A 15,372-nucleotide genomic window follows, 5' to 3' on the forward strand; every position below is an offset into this window, starting at 1 on the left:
TTATCTCCTTGATAAGCTTATCATATTGTACAAAGCATTTGTCAGTGCTGGGAGTTGTGTCTGGGAAAGAGAGAAGCCACAGTGTTACTCTGATTCCTCTAATGGTGCAGTTTGATCACTGCTGCAAGATGACATAAATGTCAGCTGAAATGCCTCTGAAAGCTACCATTTTCTTTTACTAAATCTGGACTGGGATGATAATGATTTAACATTTTAAACAAGGAATTTAATACTAATTTTTAGCTGGGCTGGTTGCTCCCTGATTTGTCTAAATGAATGCTGTTAGAGGGATATGGCAGGAGTGCAATGAGGGAATGGGGCAGCACAGAACCAGCTCTTCCTGTCTGAGCTTGGAACAGCTGTTTGCTGTTGTACAGGGATGAGAGCTTCCTGCTCTCCAGCAGGAGAAGCTGTCATGAAAGAATTTCCCCTTTTCAGTAAAATTACTTAGGTGTGTGAAGATAGTGATACATATTGCAAGATATGCCAAGACTTTGTGATTCCTTTTTGACACTTTTTTCTCAGTTTATTATTGATAATCCCTGGATTTAACAGCCAAGAGGTAAAATTGGACCCTATTTCTGAATTTCCAAGACTAGTGTTCATGAGGTGCATTGAGTTTTGGTTATGTAGTTTTTTCCTGCTGACTGCAGTTGGAAGACATATTTTCATCACTGGAAATTTTCCCCACTGGGCTATGAAAAGTAAGCAAACTCTGAGAAGGATTATGCTTTGTGATTTGGTGCTTCCAACTTTCCTCTGAGTGAAAGTCATGCTCTAGATACGTCCATTGGAAATTTATAAATTGAATGTGTTATGTCACAGTTAAATAAAAATATATTCCCATTTGCTCATCTAGGCAACAGAATAAAGAGCTGGAGTAGCTAGTTTTGTGCAGTGGTTGCTCTCAGAATCTTTTTTTAGTTTAGAAAAATGTTCTTATTTTGAAGCTGTATCGTATTAAAGCTGTGGTAGCATTTTAACAGTAATGGCTGTGAAATAAAAACAAAATCAAAGTTGAATTGTTATCATCAAGGCTGAATAATTTGGTTGTCTTTGGAAGTCATCTCAACTCTACTGATTTTTAAGTTAATATTGATTGAAATTGAGATTAGTATAATAGCTTACAGAATTGTAAAAAGCTTAGCAGTTTCAGCAGGATTGCTTAATGTTACTAGTGGTGTTTTGGTTATTGGTCTGGGGTTTTTTTAAGGGCATTTTGCTAGATTTGAACAGGATCTGTGGCTTATTTATCAACGGATAAACTGTGTCATATTGGGCTGTTTAGAACACTTTACTTAAACCCAGGAAGATTCTCAATCTGTGAGAGGGAATCCTACTTTTGTCTGAAACTCCACAGTCAAGCTGGTTCCTTCCCACTGTTTTAACAAAACCTCCTATGGTAACTATTGTATCTGTTTGCAGATGGGCCCGATGCCACTTTCACAGCACTAAAGCAGTGCTGGCTTCTCAGCAAACTAATTTAAAACATAATGTTCTAGTAAAATACACAGCATCAGCTGTAACAACAGAATTATTGTGCCTCCCTTCATGGTTTTGTCTGGTCACAGAAATCTGCACTGTGGACCACAGCTCCAGGTTCAGTGCCCAGTTCCATGCAGAACACTGGCTTGGCTAGGTCTGAGGCTGGGGTGGAGTACACAGATTCTGGTACTCAGTTTGCTTTTGTCTCAAAAGTAATTGAACCCAAAGGAACAAAATGTATCAAAAATGTAACTTTTTTATTATTCAGATAGAAATGAAAGACAAATTTTCAGAAACTTAGGATATTAAAAATAAGCGATAGAGTTTACCGTTAACCACTGAGTAATGGATTATCCTCTTCACCAATGTGTTCAGTAATGTTTACTGCCTTATAGTTGTGTTGCTACTGTAACTGTGAAGCAGTTGGTTCTTTGGACAATTAAGGCTTAATAAATACTCGTAGGTGTTGCAGTGAAATGGAATCTTGCTAGAGGCATGAAATTATCCTTGTAGGCAAATTCCACACCTCAGAAATTGAGGTTGTCCTTTCAGAGCAGTAAAAAGGCTTGTGGGTTCTTTTGTCCTTTTGTTTGAATAGGTGATGTTATTTCTTTTTTTAATATTCTCTTGACAGAAATGATGCAACATCTTCATCAGCAGTTAGTGAAGCGTGAGCACAGGTACATGACCAACCTGAAACGATTGCGCAAGTTGCAGATGGACTACCGTGGTCTCCTTGAAGTCACTGCAGAGCTGGTGGATTCTTTGGAGGCCACCGTCACTGGCAAGATGGTAAGAGATGACCCAGATGTGCACTTGCTTCCACACCCCCAGAAAATGGAGACTAAAGGGTGAATTAAGCTTCATAGTTATGAGCATTTCTGTTAGAGCTGTGGCCCTTTACTAATGAAACACAGCATTTCGGATGAGCTGTTCTCCCATTGCCCTGGTGAAAGAGGATAAAAGAAATGCAAAAAGTGGGTTGAATTGTGCTGGCTCAGAAATCTTGAAAAAATTATCACCATCTCACAAGGCATCTCAGATCTCTTGTGCAAGTCCCCTTTTGAGCTTTGGCAGCAGCAGTTATTAGAGGGCATTCTGGTGATTACTGATTGCAGTCCAGCCCATCAACAATTGTTGTGTATTTAAAACTTCAGTCAGGTCTGTTTTAAATTCCATGGTAGTGGAAACAATCTTCTTATCCAAAATTTTGGTGAGGAGAAGATTTGCTCTCTGTTCTGCTAAAGTGGACTTGTTAAATTAATTGATAAAGGGAACAGGGAGATAGGAGTGAATGAGTTATTCATCATGTGAAATGAGCCACATGTATCTAAGTGGAGAAGGTACAACTTTCTTAGGAGTATTTTTTGTATGAAGTTGATTGTCTTTTTCATGTGTTGTGCTCCTCTAGGAGCACGAGTTCTGTGTAACCTGAAGGCTGTTCCTATGGCAGATGTTAGTGGCCTCTAGGTGCTTTTAAAGGAACTGTGACTTGTTAGCAGGGAGAACCACCTGGCATTTCCTGGGCTGCCTGCTGAAAAGTCAATATGTACCTTCCTCCTGTCATCAGCATGAACACCATATGGTTTGTTACTCTGCTCTGGGATCACTGCTGCTATTACTGCAGGGAAGAATTTGCTTTTGGATGGATTATGCTTTACAGCAGATTAGGGAAGGTATCTGCTCAACAATAAAATCACAGTCATTTATTTGCTGCCTCCTATTTACACTTCCGTGCTCTCCAGCGATATCCAATTACCCTCTGTGGTCGGGATCCGGACGCTGGCTCTCTTCTGTTGCGGATGTTGTTCAGTTTCCTTTGTGAGCCTCGTGCGGGGCACTTGTTTGGTGCTTCCCAGGTGTGTCCAGCTGAGGGTGCTCTTCTGCTAGGGATCCTGGATTCTGTCCGTTCTGAATCCAAAGTGGAGCTGGGTACTGAATAAAGTGATATTGAACTTACAGCCTTCTGAGTTTGAAGGGGTTCATTGTCCTGCTGAAGGTCTGGGAAGTGTCCTCAGTTGAATTTCTATAACCTCGGTCCTCTCATCTCTCTTCTGGGGAAGGTAATAACTCTCCTGAAACCAAGGTGTTCTGTTGAAGTGTAGATTTCCCAAAACAAAACCACTAAACCCACTGAGATGTTTTGCATTGAAAAACAAAGTTCTGTACTGTGTAATTCATATTTATTCTCTCTGCTGTACAAGACAGTTGTGTAAGTTCTGCTCTTTAGGTAAACAACACATCAGCATTGTTTCAAGCTCAAAACTGCTTCATTTTTTAATTTGATTTGATTTTAAATCTTTTGATTCACAAAAATCTGTATGCAAATAGAGGGGTGACAAAATCTGGTTTTCTCCTAGACTCTCTGAACGTGTTAAGTACTAGTTTTGTGAATCACGTAACAATTCCCAGATAAAGAGAATTTACAGTTTTAAAATTTCTGTACAGAATGGTAGTTGCAGTATATACCTTGTGCTTGTGTCAGTGAGCCTCAGGTGTGTGATTTCTTACTTTAAAACAAACAAACAAACAGCCTTTAATATAGAAACACTTGCCTGGTAGAAAGTGTAAGTTTTATGTAATCTTGTTCTCATTTTGTTTCCTAATTTTTAGATTACACCAGAGTATATTCAAAATGTTTGTGCTTGCTTGTTTAGCAATCATTTGAAACAAACTGTAGCACACAACATTGACTTCACAAGGCCTGGAACTGTAAGTACAAATGTTTGGGATTTTTACAGTAACTGTCTAAAATGACAATACTATTTAAACGACATATAGAACAATAAATGTTCTGTAATGGGAAAGACAAAACATAATATGTTCAAACTTGTATAAGAATATGGCAATACATTGTTTTGTTGATCTCAGATGCTGGTCAATGACCTGATTGTGTAGTTATAGCTGTGTAAGTATGGTTAATTCTGTTATTGTGAGGACAGTAAAATTTGTGTCTGTTAAAATGCTAACAAAATGCTTTAAACAAACATTAATCATAAAAGTGCATCAAAATGTTTTACTAAGAAAATATTGTGTACCACTGTTCTACAAAGACAAGCCAAGATCATGAACTGTTCTTACTGTTTTTGCCATGGCAGGCATTCATGTGTACTTAACTTTGTAGCAGGAGAACTTAGTGAAGTGTCAAAGGAAAAGCAGAAGAAAATAAAATTCCTACTTCTTATTCTAGCCAAGGTTTTTAATAACAATGATGCTATGGGTACATTTTGTTCTTCTTGAAAATTTGCTACATAGAGATAAGGAGATAATATAAATGCTTCATTTTCTTTTCTATGTGCTAATATTTTCAGAGATAAGTATTATTCCTCATTGCTCTTCAGGCTGGTCTAAATGCCCTCACTTTCCTGTTACTGGTCAGAACTCCTTTCTCTGACCTGCCATGAGTTTAGGAGGTGCACTCTTATGCAGCCTGCAAAAGCTGCTATTTCAGGGTTTCAGGAAGGAACCAGCATCTGTTTGTCTGTTACCTCAATATTAGGTGCTGTCTGCTGCTCCCCTCTCTTCAGATTGATATCATATCCATAGTTTATCTCATCTCCCATCCTGTAATGTCCCTCCTCCCATCCCACCTTTCTTCTAACCAACAACTTTCAGATGTCTTTGCTCTTCCCTTGCCAGTGGCTTTTTGAGATAATGCTTTAGGTACCTTGGTAGTCTTCTGTATATTTTGCCATCTGATGTTGAGGCTGTGTGTATTTCTCCTTCCCTGTATGGAGATCACCCATTCTGTACAGCCACGTGCCCTCTGCTCCTGCTCTCTGCTTGCATCAAGACTTCTCTTTTTCTCCTGTGCTTTCAAGGTGCTCCATTTGCCCAGGGTTTTGCTTATTATTTCTATTCTTTTTATCATACATTGATCCTTAGTCTCTTGAACCCTTTTAGAAAAGGGGCAGAGGGAAGTGTCATCATTAAGCAAGGTTCTGATTTCTGCTTCCCTAAAAGTGTCTCTAAAAGCATTTCTGCTCCAAAAGCACCTTTGCCACCAGACTTATGGCACTATGGCCACTTTGACACAGTCTCCACCAATGCAAACAGGTTAGAGAAAGAGAATATGTTGGTGGTAGATTTTTTTTTCCCTGCTGGAAGTACATTTTTGTCTCCCTTCACTAGGTTACCCTGAGCAAAGCTGTGTTTTCCTGGCACAGTTGTATCTATTTTTATACTAGGCTTTGCTAACAGAACTATTTCTGTGTGACTTTGTGGCTCATTTATCCACACTGTTTTAGGTAGGTGCTGTGAGAGCCAAGCTCTCTAGTGAAGGACCAATCCAGTTATAGCCCTGAGGCTGTTTAGATTAAGGGTTTCTAGACTGGTTTAGGTCACGCCTTGACATTGAGGTTCTAGCAGCTACTGTGGTTGAACTCCCATGTTGTTTCTATAAGCAGATCCACACAGGCTCTCTGAGGCATTAGCCAAGTTTTGGAGGGCTAATCACAGTCTTTGCATATAGACAATAACTGCATTATAATCAGGTTTCCTCATCTTATCCTTTTGTCCCCTCTTGATCATATTTTCTTGTTTATTTCCCATGTAAAGGGTTCTGGTTTTATACATGAATAGCAAACATGTAGAAACACAAATAAATTTGAGAAGAAAAAATAGATATTTTCTTATGAAAGGAAAAATGAGATTCTTTTCTCATCCCAGAATATTTCTAACCACTCCCTGGCTTTGTTGATGCAGGAAGCCAGATGAGATGAACTAAAATTCTGACTGTTTGCCACTAGGCCACTCAGGCATGCCATTACTTTTTCTTCAAGGATTCAAGTACTTCATTGTTATACACTCAGATGTTATTGTTCTACCCTTAAGTGGTTTCAGATTTTTGCATAAGTTTTGGAATAAAGCTGGAGGCACCGTGACCCAGACTAAGTAGCAGCACGAGTTCACAGCATCTGTGCTGGATTTGTGTTGCCAGATTCATTCACTTTTTGCCCATAACTACTTAGAGACACTAGAGTGTGGTCTTTCCAGCTACTCCATTTCACAAACCTCCTGCTGTAAGGGGCAGCCAGATGCATAATTACAGAGAGAAGAGACTAGCAGAGGGGCAGCTACTTTGTTCATCCTTACCTTACCATCATCTTACCTCATTCTGTAGGCAAGATAAGTGAGAGGCTTAAAAATACTGTCATTGTCTAAAGGCTTTTATCAGGCATTAAATATGGTGGTTTGTTAAGTTTTTTTTCCCCCCCACTTCACCTTGAGTGTTCAGGATGATCCTGTCTCACTGACATCACCAATGTCAGGACAAGGCCCTGAAATAAATTGGTTCTGCTGGATCAATATCTCTATATAAATGAGCAGAAAAAGGAATCATTAGCAAGAATGCTAAAAGTGCATCATTCTCTGAGAACTGTACTTGAGCTTTAGAGTATATTTTGTTAAATCAGCTGCACTGGTAGTTTTTAGTTACACTGGGAAGGAGGATTATATGAGTGCTGTAACCAAAATGAAATATTGTCCAAGGAAATTAAGGAGTATACCTTGGATTATATCCTAGGTAGCATTATTTGTATGCAAAGTTGATTTTGTTCCCAGTACATTGCTCAACTCTTAATGTTGGAGAAAGTCATATTGTGTAGTAGAAAGCTGTGAGGTCTCAGGCTTTGAAATTACAATAAAGGTGACCTGTATTAGTTGTTAATGTGCAAACATCAGCTTCCTGGCTTGTCCTCCCCCATGGCTGAAGGCCTGTCCTTTCAAACTGGAAGAAATTTGTATCAGGAGAAAAATCCCAGAGGCAAGTCTTACTGAGCTGGCTTTAAGACCTGAGGCAGTGACAGCCAAAAGAGTTTTCCATTGTAATCATGCCCTGAAATCTTACCTAGCAAGGGCTTCTAGTGTCAGCTTTGTGTTCTCTGGTGAGCTGGATTGGATCTCATTCTTTTGCAGAGCAACTCCATGTCTCTCGCCTGCTCTGTGACTTCCTGGGTCAGCTTGTGAGCCTGATGTACAATCCATGAGCAGGATGCATCTGCTGCATGCAGTGGCAGAGAGGTCACACTACTGTTACAGCTGGGAGATGTTTGCAAGGCCTCTAAAGCTCTGTTTCACCCTAAGGTTTTTCTCTTAGCTGCAGTTGAATGTTATCTGCACCTTCCGTCATGTCATTTGGCATGTGGGTCCTGAATTGGGAGATAAGAAACCTGAGAGAATTGTCAGAGCAGAAGGTGGGGATTTAAGAATAGAAGGTCAGAGCAGCAGGTCTGACAAGCTGAAGAAAACATTTATTTAAGGAGTTAATAGATTCCTGACTTTTTAGTGTTCCTTTGGATAGGGAGCTGATGTAGGTAATGGTAAATTTGAAAAGTATACTTTCAAATACAGTAATCTATTACAGGACTATCACAGTCCCTTATATTTTTAACACTCTTGAGATAAGCCAAGTTTTAATTATTTTTTTACCATTTTCCTTTTCTAGTCTTGATTTGTCTGGTGGATAAGAAGCAGAGTTTGTAGTTTTTGATGCCTGCAGTTTTCTGTTCAATACACATCATGAAGCCAAGAGGATTCTGGCTTTTTATCACAAACGCAGTACATTCACACTCCACCAAAAGTAGCACAGGCTCAAGTCTGAAACCCAAAACCAGGTTTTTTTTGATTGAAGTAAGGTGTACACCTTCCTGGAATATTTTGAATGAGGAATAAGGTTCTCTAAGTTTTGGATTATAGGCAAAACAGGAACTGCTTCTTCAGATGTGCACTTTCTGTCAGTAATAGAGATGGGTGTAAACCACTGGAGAATCTTTCTGTGACCTGAAAGCTGTAAAATTGTTTGCATGTATTGCACCTGTGTCATGAAATAGAATAAATGCCCATTATGTTTTTGCTGCTATTCATTCTGATTATATTTACCCGTAGCTGCAATTAGGTGAATTAATGTCCCTTGCAAATTTTGGGTCTCTTTGGGTGGATCTCTACCACTCTTGAAGCTGTGGAAAACTAGTGGGGTGGTTTTTTTAAGTTCTGTCACTGGACAGAATTACCAGCTCATCTGGAAAGTTAAACTGTCACTTACAAACTGTGAACAAGAAAGATTTTTAAATTTATTTTTGGGATAGTTGTAATGACTGCTATGGGCTCCTATTTTTCTTGTACTATTTGCTTTTTTCCTCAAATATGGTTTTTACTGCAACTGTGCACTTGTCATCAAGCTGTAATAGTTGGTGGCAAGTATTCCATTCCATTTCTTACTTATGAAATTTCTGCACCAGCAGACCACATGAAACCTAGGATGAGGGTAACAGAAGGTTTTTATTTTGGTTTTTTTAATCACTCTCTAAACCATTCAGAGTCGATTCACCAGACATTATTATGCAGATGTTTGCTCTTTCATTTAAAAATAAAGTGCTCATTGCAGCAAACAGCATCTACCCTAAGTGGACTTTTCTTTGGATGACATAATCAATTTCTACATCTCTGTCCCTGGGATTATTTTATATGTTCCCATTTATGTATGGAAAAGAAGAAACAAGCCTACCTCTTCATGTAAGCAAGGAGAGGTTCATATTTTCCTGCTGATACAGTATATAATGCCCTTTTCACGAGTTGCTGCAAGTTTTTTTGTTTACATGAACTCTTTAAGGGTAAGGTATTGACTGCAATAGGGGTTTCCACAAGTTTTTCCTGTTACTGTCCTTAAATCATAGAATAGCCCAGTTTGGAAGGGACTTTGAAAGGTTGTCTGGTCCAACCTTTTGTGATTTCCTTTAATGTTAAAACTTTACTTTAATGTCATCTTTTGTCTTGATGCCTACATCCTTTTTCAGTGGCTCAGGTCGTGCATGTGTTGAAATGTCTCTCATCATGATGCAGTTTATCTCCTGGTTTCTTTTGCTCACTTATTGGTCTCTATTGATGTCATCCTTTGTCTTAAATTTAATTTTAAATTGTCTTTGCCAGGAACTCTCTGTATGTGTGCATAGCACCATGAAAGTTAAAGTAATCATTCACATCAGGGAATTCTAAGTATTGTAGTAATAAAAAGAAGAATGCCAGATTTTTAAAATTGGTTAAAGAATAAAAAGAAATTTATTTTCTGCTCAAGGTGAAGAGTGGCAATCTTCTGTGTAAGGATGTATATGTCTGTTAAAGAGCAGCCTGCTAAATAGAGTGTTTATGTGCTTATTATTCTGTACAAATATGTCCTCTAAAGTACTGGCAGGTTTTCACAAAAAGGCAAGTAATTAATGTTGGTCTTATTTCATTGTGTTGAACTGTGTACTTTTATTTTTAATTAAGACTGTTCTTTTTAGATACCAAGCTGTTCTAAGTATTTTAGTCTAATTAAGGAGAACATGGCATATTTTGTACTAAACTACTCAAACCATGAATTGGCACCATTCTTTATTTTAGTTACTACATACTAGGTTTGCTTCCAGAGACTTCTTTAGTTTATCCCTGGAACCTTTTAGCATGAAGAATTGATAACATTGCTGAAACACCTTAAATTGTCTCTGTCAGTCTTTGTTGGTCAGAAACTCCAGTCAAAGGAAGTGTGGAGAATAGTGGCAGGCGCTTTCTCAGGAGCTGAGGTCTTTGATCCAGGCCATGTTCAGGGTTTCTCTCTTGGCTGCCTCACTGGAGTGAGCAGCACAGGTCATATATTCCTGTCAATTTGTCAGTGCTTTGTGTGTAGCTGTTCTGACTCTGACAGTGTGGAACAATGTGCAGACTAGGTGTGTTTGCCAGGTGTTGAGGGGAGAACTTCCAAATATATCAGAAGAGAGACACAGCAATTTCAGTTCTAAGACATACAAGTATGAGGATTGGGAGAACATGTTTATACTTTTTAGCTAATTTCTATTGGTTGGGGGTTTTTTTGTGCATTTCTCTGTGATTTACTTCTGTTAACTTATTTTTTTTAATCTTCTTTATTTTAATGTGTGTCTGTTTGCCTATAAAGGGATATTACTCTATGAGCCCTTGTGATGACGGATATGTAAGTGTCTATCTTTATTTCCTTTCACGTTGCCTGCTCAGTCTGTCACAGTCTGTATTTCTCTTTATTTCACAACATGCAGCAATTTTCCCTGCATTTTATCTTGTCATGACACTGTGTGGTTTATGAAGAGCCAGAAAACGTACAGGGCTTGGCAGTTCTGCATGGGGAATGGAATAGATGTTCTGGGTAACCTTATGGCTTCATAATTCACTTAACACAGCATGTCAACATAAGAGCAGCTTTGTCCACAACTTTGACATGAAACTCAGCTTCTTACAGCATGCAGAAAGCAATTGTTTCTTCCATGGGATCATCTGTGTATAGTATACATTCTCCCTGAAGTGTGCCAAAACCAGCTGAGCCCACAACACCTTTGACAAAGCAAATAAATATTATTGCTCGAGATAATTCAGCAAGTTGATTCATGCTTTTCAGAGGGGTGTTGTATTCTACATATTTGTATTTTTTGTTCCTAAAGTCAAACTTCCTTTCGGTAGTAAAGATTACAAAATTCTCTCACACAGTTAAAATGATCCTCTTTCACTGAAAACACAAAATTATATTCTCTGTACTGCCTGTGACTTCTGTAACCCAGATGGAAGTTTGTATTCTGGCAATACTACAAGTACACCATAAGTATCTAATTTTGCCCATAGTCAGTGCATTCTTTGTGAAGAAAGGAAATGAGTCTACTTCTAAGTAACTCAGTATGTAATCAATTCATAAAAGTGATTGACACCAATTCTGAAAGATGCCAGTCAATTTAAAATAATATGTACTTATATTTTTATCACTTTCTTTAGGTAAAACTAGATTTTGTCTTTCAAGAAAAGCTGACTAAATTTCAAACATATTTATCACCTGGAATTAAAGTAAACCCTTGTGGGCATTCAACTTTCCATTCAGAACATTTTATTTTGAGAAATAGTCATAAAAATATTGAATGCAATGGACTATTCCTTACATACTTATTTTTATCTTGATGTAGAGAACACAACCCACATCCACCTATGCTGAAAGATCACCTGTATCAATCAACCTGTTCCCATTGGTGACATGAATGTTCATAATGGACACTTTTTGCTTGATGTTAAGCATTTTGTTCCTTCATGTAATTCTCTGTTTTGAGATTGAGAAAGGTTGATGACAAATGAGCAATTATTAATCAAATTATTTTTGCTAAAGAAAAACTTTTTCCTTTTACAGATTAATATAAAGCATTAGTTAAATGTAACTTTATACAATGTAGAATGTAATAGCTTAGTGTGCAGAGTTCTTTATAAAATTTTTGCAAAGTTGTCTGACTGATTCTGAGGTATTTCTTGAATATATGGGTAGCTTTCAGCTCCCCTCACTGTTTCTGTATAGTATTTTATACTTCTTTCTGACATTTGTGTTGTCATTACATTCTCACACACTATTGCTGTGTGACTTTTTAATGTACACATCAGATGTCTTAGAGAACCTGTTTTATATGGCAAGTGGGAAATTTTCATAACAGCATATCTCGAGTATAAGTAGGAAAAAAAAATAATAAAAAACATTTGCAGATCTGCTTATGAAATAATACTTTGCATAGCCCCAGTAGACCTGCCAGGTTACACAAGCTCAGGGTCAAACCCTCACAGGCTGTGTGGAGCAGTCTTTTTGTTATTAGTGTGTAACAAATGAACTCAACACAGATTTGTGAGTTCTGATGATTTGTAGAAATCTGCTCAAATTTTGGTTTTACTCTTCACATATTCATCACGTATCTTTGATTATTAATTCTGAATCTGCATTGAATTTGCACTGAATTCTTGCAGCACATTTTCAGAGTGGGAACTTTCAGCTTTGCCTTCAGCATATTATGAATATATACATCAAACAGCAAAGGGGATATGGTTTGAATATAGGGCTGCAGTATTTGATAAAATCAGTTGTGGTTTTGGCTTGCACATGAAGTGCATCTGCTTTCTTTTATAAATACTGATTTTTTTTCCCTTTGAACTTCTTTGGTTTATTCCATGCTGTTCATATTCATGCCTGTCTTTGTTCAAAAATAAAGGGATGCCATCTGGGGCTAATGTGCATCGTGACAGAATTATTTGATTTAATGTGGCACCTGGTTTGGCTTTGGCAAGAACCAACACAAATATAAGCCATACCCATGATCCTACCAGAATGAGCTATGCTTGGGCTGTTTTTTCTTGTGTTTCTTTTTCTTCCCTTAAGACACTGATCTTCTGCATGTCTTTCAGTTATGACAAATGATCCTCTCTCAAGATAGGTTTTGCATGAAATGTATTTTATTCAAGATGAAGTCTATGAGTGTTGGGACATAGGAATGTGTTTGCCACAGGTACTTCACACTCTGCCTTTCATTGGCAATCTAAGATATACTATCACTCAAAAGGTTAAAAATGAATTGTTAACCTGTTCCAGGAAAGACTGGGGGAAGGGCTGGGGAGAAAATACTGAGGAAATAAATCTTGTAAGCTAAGAAAAATGAGTAGAAGACAAGCTACTAAATAATTTCTATTTATGGTGACTGTGCTATAAGCATTAAATTGTTTAATAGCAAAATAATAACTTCTAGCTCTTGCACTCTGCCATTCATTGGTAGATCTCAAACCCCAGCTTGTTCGAGATTGATGCCTGTATCTTCTTTTCAGATTAAAAAAATTGAGGCCCAGAGACATGGAATGATGTGTTTGGATTCTGTCTGCAGCTGCTGGCTGAATCAGGACTAGAAGTGTATATCCTGAGCCAATGCCTTACTCAGCATGCCACAGATACAGATTAACTTACTTATGACTAATTGCAATCATGCAGATGAAAAGGAAGAAAGGAAGCCTCTGCATGTAACATGCTTGCATTCTTTCTGCTTATCAGTGGTGCTGATCATTGTCAGATTGAGAAATGACAGTGCAGTGAAGAACAAACTAGTCCCCCAAAACTTTCTTCATTCCTGTTTAGCCTTGACAATTGAACCTTGACAAGTGAACCTTGACAATTGAACCTGATGTAATATGAACTTTATCCTTATTGCTTTCCCAGAAACACCAAAAACCTGAAAGAACTTCCTTCTTCCTGTGCAGGTTCTAGACTGATAAACTGGGTCTGATCAGCAAAGTGACCAGAAGTTTTTCCAGCTCAGTGTTCTGCCCTCAGAGCCCCAGTGCAGGGCCTGCCTCACTCTCTGGTGCCTTTTTGGTGTAGGAAGAATACAAAAGGAAACCATACTAAATACCTTGCTGTGCTCCATCTGCTGGCTTAAAAAATAATTTGGGAATTAATAGGACCTTATCCCATTTGATCTGAATGTTTTTCCAGTTGAATTTTCTGTAGCTTGAAATTTTATAAAAGCTTGCAAAATCCTCCACTTGCCAAAAGGTTTTATTTGTGTAGAAGAGTGATATGTGCATCTTAACCGGTAATCCTCTGGATAGATTTTGGTTGGAGCACCTTTTTCTTTCTAAGACAGCAAAGAAGTGCATAAAAAACCCTTTATTGAGAAGCAGAGAATCTTTATATGCATTTATATAGCCCTAGTGCCCTGCTCTGTTTCTTTACACATTGCTATTCTCTGTTTGACCTTCCATCTCTAAAGGCTCTGCAATTTTTTTTGCATTCAAGTGCTATAGTCACTTTGTTCCATTTCCCCTAGTGGCCAAAGGAGAAAGGTGCTGACAGAGGCAACAAAAGTGATTTGTGATTTCATTGCACATGCAGCTACAAGGTTTTGGGTTTTGACTGGGAAAACAGTTTTGTTTTTTATTTATTTATTATTTAAATTAACTCTTTATATATATTGAAAATGCTAAGGAAAATGGATGAGGGCAAAACAGTGAGGGGCAGATATGATACTTAGAAAGAATTTTGTATTGTGTAAGATAAACTATGATGTGAGAAGTGCTGGTCCAGACAGTTTACTTTTGAGGTGTATGACCTGTTTATTGTATATAAATCATTCATTGACATAATATAAAATGCTTTCCACTGTGCACATAAGCTTATTTCACATCTAATAGAGCAGTTCCTTGTATTACAAGGATACCCACGAGGTTGTTTTCAGGAATATGTCAGCTGGTGTAATTCAATATTCTCTATGGTATTTCATGCTTTTTGTCTCCTAAATCCCCCTTTTAAATCTGACAATAGACATTGATTATATAGTTCCCATTGAAAGAGGCTCAGTTAGGAGACAAGACCAGTTTTACAGGCATAAGTGGTTATGAGAGATTTTTAGCAGAGAGATCAGCACAAAGAGATGACATTGAATATTCTGCAAATACAGCATGTAATTGACATCAGAATGCATGACATGAAGCATTCTTATGCCAGAATTGCTGCTTCTTTGCTTACCTACAATTAAATCTAGCAAAAAATACTCACTGAGGCAGACAACTTTCATGTGGAACTTTTGTCTGGTGTTGGTGTTCCTTGTTGCACAGTGGTGCCTGCACAGGCACTGTGTCACCCTGCATCAGAGCAGAAATATCCAGGATTTAATTATAATATCTTAGGCAGAACCACTAAGAAATGGCACACTATTTCATATTGGTTTTATCCATATCAGAATACATAATCCTGTCTTTGCATATTAATAATTATATATAGGGATATATTTTGGTAGCAGCAGGCGCTTGATAACATTAGTGTTGGAGCAAAGAATTACAATAAATTTATATGCAGGAATGCATATTGGGTTTCCAATGAAATATTATTGCAATTTTAAAGATATGAAAATTTATGAAGTCAGTGAATGAGCTTAGCAAGTTCTTCATCTTCCTCAGCAGGCTCAGATAGTAGTTTCTATTAATTTATTATTGTTATTTTTTAAAATGTTTCAAGCATAGGTAATTTTTGGACTATGTGGGTGAGGATAATATAGCCAAATCATAACAAAAGAGATTTTGACCTGTAAAACACTTTAA

General features: G+C 37.7%; 1 protein-coding gene across 2 annotated transcripts in view; it reads left to right on the top strand.

Moving 5' to 3' along the window:
- The window catches only part of ARMC9 (armadillo repeat containing 9), a 57,758-nt gene that overhangs the window by 8,150 nt on the left and 34,236 nt on the right, over positions 1–15,372 (top strand). Inside the window, exons 8-10 of one of the 2 annotated variants that reach the window (XM_071437850.1) lie at positions 2,120–2,277; positions 4,099–4,197; positions 10,415–10,450. In XM_071437850.1, coding sequence (XP_071293951.1) covers positions 2,120–2,277; positions 4,099–4,197; positions 10,415–10,450 — 293 coding nt within the window. The remainder of the gene's footprint in view (positions 1–2,119; positions 2,278–4,098; positions 4,198–10,414; positions 10,451–15,372) is intronic. The other variant, XM_071437851.1, reaches the window with a different exon arrangement.

This window comes from Agelaius tricolor, unplaced genomic scaffold (assembly GCF_023055355.1).
Source record: "Agelaius tricolor isolate 1412-34295 unplaced genomic scaffold, bAgeTri1.0.p SCAF_12, whole genome shotgun sequence".
Classification (NCBI taxonomy): Eukaryota; Metazoa; Chordata; class Aves; order Passeriformes; family Icteridae; genus Agelaius; species Agelaius tricolor.